This window comes from Eptesicus fuscus, chromosome 14 (assembly GCF_027574615.1).
Source record: "Eptesicus fuscus isolate TK198812 chromosome 14, DD_ASM_mEF_20220401, whole genome shotgun sequence".
Lineage (NCBI taxonomy): Eukaryota > Metazoa > Chordata > Mammalia > Chiroptera > Vespertilionidae > Eptesicus > Eptesicus fuscus.
The window spans coordinates 62,945,287-62,951,286 of NC_072486.1; the positions used below are offsets into that span (position 1 = coordinate 62,945,287).

General features: G+C 41.0%; 1 protein-coding gene across 1 annotated transcript in view; it reads left to right on the forward strand.

Annotated features, from left to right (window-relative positions):
* The window catches only part of TNPO3 (transportin 3), a 107,026-nt gene extending 103,272 nt beyond the window's left edge, over nucleotides 1–3,754 (forward strand). The window contains exons 22-23 of the mRNA XM_008154029.3: nucleotides 19–110; nucleotides 2,608–3,754. Coding sequence (XP_008152251.1) covers nucleotides 19–79 — 61 coding nt within the window. The 3' untranslated portion in view covers nucleotides 80–110; nucleotides 2,608–3,754. The remainder of the gene's footprint in view (nucleotides 1–18; nucleotides 111–2,607) is intronic.
* Nucleotides 3,755–6,000: the final 2,246 nt, after the last annotated feature.

Consider the following 6,000-nt stretch of genomic DNA (forward strand, 5'->3'; position numbering starts at 1 on the left):
CTGCCTTTTCTCTTCTAGTGCTGAGGAATGTAAACAAGTTTGCTGGGCCTTGCGAGATTTCACCAGGTTGTTTCGATAGCTTACACTCCTGCACTGTGCCTGTCACCCAGGTGAGTGGTATATAGTTCCCAGGTTTCCTCTGGCTGTCAGGAGTGCTTGGGGTGGACATAGGTGATTTTTTTCTTTGTTTGTTTGTTTTAATCCTCTCCTGAGGATATGTTTTTATGGGTTTTAGAGAGAGAGATAGGGAGAGACAGACAGACATCGATGTGAGAGAAAAACATTGATCAGCTGCCTCCTGCAAACACCCCGACTGGAGATTGAATTCGCAACCTGGGTGTGTGCCCTGACCAGAAATCAAACCCTCGACCCTTTGTTGTACGGGATGGCTCTCCAACCAACTGAGTCACACCGGTCAGGGCTGGACATAGGTTTTATTGCCCTTCTGTGGACTAATACTAGGCAGGGGTCCTCAAACTTTTTAAACAGGGGGCCAGTTCACTGTCCCTCAGACCGTTGGAGGGCCGGACTATAGTTTTAAAAAAAACTATGAACAAATTCCTATGCACACTGCACATATCTTATTTTGAAGTAAAAAAAAAACAAAATGGCAAAAACACCCGCATGTGGCCCGCGGGCCGTAGTTTGGGGACGTCTGAGCTAGAGTCAGGGAAGACCTAACAATTTAACTCTTCTGGACAGCTGGGAAATGCAGGCTCCTGATTTCCCTGGGCCAAGGTAGCCAGATAATTGTCAGCTACTTTGGATGCCATTTCACCCCCATAAGAAAGTGACTATTGCAGAATATCTCAAAAAAATGTTCCTCCCTTCTTCTCCTCACAGACACTTCTAGGATTGTAAATGTGTATAGCTAACAAATAAGTATTTTTTAACCTGGCTACTTTGATGAAAACACTGCTGACCTAAACTTTACCATGATAAATGGTACTACTCCTAAACCTGACCTTTCAGATTTAATGAGCAAAGTTGCCTGTTATTATCACTTTTACAATTTGAATACTGAAATACCAGGTTTTGATTGAGGCAAGAGATCTGCCATCTCTGTCTTGCTCCTGATCATCAGTTTTCTCTATGCGCTTCCCGTCTCTTGATACTGAATCAAATCAAGAAGCTGGGCTGAGGAAAGAAACGACGGGGTAGTGGGATATAGGTGCCAGTTTCTTGACTGAGAGAAGAAAGGCAACTCTCCTCTAAACCCATGCTTTGACATCTTAAGCAGAATTTATTCTTCCAGGAGTCAGTCCTCCATGCATGTACAGCATTCGCTGGGGTTAGTGATTAAATAAATTAGTAGGTGAAGGTGCCGTTCTACAATGCCTCACCACACCAAAAATCATATCTATGCTTTGGTTCTTTAAGGAATAGTGATATCATTTGTGATTCTTAGGTTTTGCAGTATCTGTAAAAGCTAACATTGATACGCATTGCTTGTACAGCTGTGAATGTTCATAGCTAACATTCATGGAGCCCTTCCTATGTATCAGGTACTATTCTAAGTGCTTTATATGTATTGTTTTTTGTTCTGTTTCGTTGTTGTTAATCCTCACCCAAGATATTTTTTCCATTGAATTCTTAGAGTAGAAGGGGGGTGGAGGGGGGACAGAGAGAGAGAAACATCAATGTGAGAGAAGCACATCGGTTGGTTGCTTCCTGTATGCACATCAACCAGGACCCAGAGATCAAGCCTGCAACCAAGATATGTGTCCTTGACTAGAATCGAACCCAGAACCCTTCAATCTAAGGGCCAACGCTCTATCCACTCAGCCAAACCGGCTAGGGCTATATGTATTAACTAAGATAATTCTCGCAGCAGTTCCCTGGGTTAGTTACTATTATTATTCCCATTTTACAAATGAGAAAATTGAAGTTGCAAGATGTCAAGTCAGTAATTGATAAGGCCACAATTCAAATATAGACATTTGGGTGTCAGAGTCCTTACTTTTAACCACTCTACTTAATACTTTTACAGTAGTATCCTTTCTAGGGAATCCAAATCATTGTTTTTTTAAACTTATTTTAGCAGGCAAAGCCTTCCATTAAAATAAAATCTTAGCCTGGCATCAACCCATGAACCAGGGGGTCACAGTTCGATTCCCAGTCAGGGCATATGCCTGGGTTGCAGGCTCGATCCTCAGTAGCAGGAGGTCACAGTTCGATTCCCAGTCAGGGCATATGCCTGGGTTGCAGGCTCGATCCTCAGTAGCAGGTGTGCAGGTGGCAGCCAATTAATGATTCTCTTTCATCATTGATGTTTCTATCCCTCTCCCTTCCTCTCTCTGAAATCAGTAAAATAAATAAATTTAAATAATTAATTAATCTTACATGAAACCCCAATATTTAATAGACTGAAGTGGAGATTTCTGGTTGGTTTGGAGTTGGCATCCTGGACCTACTGGCTCACCTTTACCTTCTCCTCCTCACCCCCCACCCTGCCCCGCCCCTTCAACTTCCTTTTTTTTTTTTACTGAGTTCTTATGACAGGCCAGAATGAGGTACCTGAGCAAATATAGAAACTTCTGCCTTGACTTTATAAAATGCTCACTATCTCCTGGACCATAAGTATTGACTATCTTCTCTCTTTTGTAGGAATGTCTTTTTTAATTAGAAGACAAGAAGAAAATAAAAACCAGACTGTGTCCCACAATCAGAAACCTCCATTGTGGCAGAGGGGCCTTTACCGCCACCAGGGCGTCCCACCAGACAGGGAGAGACTCCAGCCCTCTGAGGCCATCCTGAGGAGTTCCTGTTTGGGGATGTGAGGGAAAATCAGCACCGTTTCTAAAAAGATGGCTGCAGCCTGTCCGGCGAGGTGGGAGGGGAGCTGGTTTCCTGGTGAACTTGTTTCTAAAAGGAAAAATAATTTTTAAGGAAATAAAAAGGAAAACTAAACTGAAACCAGAACTGAAACATCCTCCTGGTAACATATGACACGCACACATGCATACATGTACCTACACACATGCTATCACGCATGTGCATATACAGAAAAATAAAGGTACAAACTTTCTGTGAAACAAAAACAGTTCCTTGGGAAAAATGGGAATTCAAGTGAATTATATAGCTGCAATTGGAAGAAAAGGGTCAGGATCATCTCTGAAGGTTTTCTATTGTTTTGTCCTCTTTTTCTCTCTCCCATCCCTTCTTTCTCATTTCCCCTTCTCTTTTAATGAAAGTGAGTAGAAATTTTTTCCATCCTCCCCAACCATTGCTTACCACCTTTATAGAGTTGTTAGGACAGGGAGGAGTAAGCAAGGAGCCTTTTCTGTTTTATATCATGGTCACATCAGTGATTCTAGGACCTGCCAGGGCCAAATTCATGTATATCCCAACTCACTAACTCTACTTCCAATCCACATTGGGTTATCATCAGCCATGAAGAAAAGAGCCAAAATTGGGGTGAGTGGGTTATAAGTGTATATTCTAAGTTTTAGGGTTTTTTGTTTATTTGTTTTTTAGTTAATATTTCACCCATAGACAAGAGAAAACAAAAGAGGGTGGGAATATGGAAAAAAATGTTTACAGGGCTAAACTGTATTTTACTAAAAAATGTGGAACTTATTTGACTTCATGGGGATGAGTTAGGAGCAGGAAGCCCAAAGCAGATCTTAATGTAAAGGAGTTGAAGCCCCACACAGGCATTACATATGAGGGCACTGTTCTGTCTGGTGGTGTAGCCATCTCAAGAACAAATCAGCAACAGAAAAGAAAAGAAAAATAAATTTTTAAAATTTAATTAGTGTTTGTTTTCACTTCCTTTCTCTGCCTCATAGTTCTGAAATGGTACAGCTAGACCACTTAAGTAAACAGTCTTAGTTGTTATCTGATAGTCTGGGTATGGAGTTTAAAAGGCAGGCCTCTGTCTTCAGTGCCCTGTGCCCTCATATTTCAGGAGAGTGGCTCATCCTGCATCTTCTATTCTAGTTCACCCTGAAACTCTTCATGGTAAATTTTATCTTTTCGTACAGCCTCAGTGGAAAAGAGAATGGGTCACTCAGCATATTAATCAGAAATGTGGTATATTCTTTCCACAATGGCAACCCAAGTACATTGATTGTTTCCTAACCTGCTGAGTATTTGGTCTTTAAAAAAAAAACAAAGCAAGCAAAAGAACGCCTGTAGGGAAGTATAATTGACATACAGAAAGCTGCACATATTAAAGGTGTACAATTGATAAGCTTTGACAGAGGATACACCCATGAAATCATTAGCAATCAATGATAGGGAACCTATTCACTCCCAAAAGTTTCCTCATGCCTCTTCTCCCACATGCCCAAGTAGCCACTGGTCCGCTTTCTGTCATTGTAGATTAGTTTGCATTTTCTTGAGTTTTATAAAAATGGGATCATACAGTGTGTTACATTAATTGGGCTCTGAGCTAATGATCTTGACTGCAGAGCTGCATCTAGTATCTGAAATCAGTGAAACTTTCCAGCTTAACATCAATGGGACTCGGAGTTTACTCTCTAAAAAGGCATTATTGGAAGGGGAGTGGAAAACTTGAAGGTGAAACAGTGTTTGGAGTGAGATTATCAAATTCTAGAGGTCAGCACAGTACCCCAGCCAGTCTTCTCATTTTCTGGGTAAACAAAACTTTTGAAGCCTGGTCCAATCCTAGATCCTTGCAACAGCCAGTTGACTTTTCTGTTTAAGGAATTTGGCTTTTATGACAGAAAGTTGTGTCTGGGACTGAAGAAAACCTATGGAAGGCTTAATGCAACTCTCCAGCCACTGAAAAATAGCATGTGGAATGCATATCCTAGTTCAGTGGTCGGCAAACTCATTAGTCAACAGAGCCAAATATCAACAGTACAACGATTGAAATTTCTTTTGAGAGCCGAAAACCGACTTCTGCGCATGGGCCACGAAGTTTCAATCGCACTGTACGTGATATTTTGTGGAAGAGCCACACTCAAGGGGCCAAAGAGCACATGTGGCTCGCGAGCCGCAGTTTACCGACCACTGTCCTAGTTAATGCAGAGAACATTTCCACAGGTATAGCTTTGAAAACCAGAACTTTCATTAATGGGTCAAGGCCTCACTGTGTACTGTCTTATAGATTGTTTCAGAGTAGTTCTTACAAATAGTCATTACTTTTTGGTGTGGCAAGGATACCCACATCACTTTTAATTTCAAAAGGAACTGTTTGGGATCAGGTACCCTAATGTAGACATTGTGTTCCTGTATAACATTGTCTAGTGGAAGAAGAACAAGAGTCTTGCATCTGAACTTAAGTCAGAAAGTCCCCATATAAGTGTTCCCTCATTTCCACAATTGGCTTAACTTAGAAGTTTTAGTCATGATTATGTGAAACATATCCATTGGGGTTATTCCCAGCAAGATTATACAAAGAAAATGACTTACAATTTAAAATATATATATATTTGTATTAATTTCAGAGAGGAAGGGAGAAGGGGAGAAAGAAACATCAATGATGAGAATCATTGATTGGCTGCACACCCCCTCCTGGGGACCGAGCCCACAGCCTGGGCATGTGCCCTTGACCAGAATCGAACCTGGGACCCTTCAGTTTGCAAGCCGACACCCTATCCACTGAGCCAAACAGGTCAGGGCAATAAGGTAATTTTTATGAACCTGTTCTAGAATGTTCAATACTGAGAGTATAGGGTAAATAAGACATAAAGGAACTTGAGCTTTTGAATGGCATCAACACCTCATAAGTGCAACATATGTGTCCACCTTGTGTGGCCCTGGCTTAACTGAATCATTTTACAAAAATGAAAGCCAAAATTCAGAGAAGTTAAAAATGCAATATATTATGAAACAAGATATGCCTGATTTTTTGAGATACATTATCAGCAAATGAGAAAGTTGTTTCCAAGAACAATTCTCTGATTGGAAAGTCCATCCATATCCTCTCCTGCTCTGAATACTGAAAAGTCCTTTATGTCAAAGAAGAGCTGTATTAGAGACAGGAGTCTGGAATTATAAAAGGGACTATTTAGTTGGATACAAGGATGA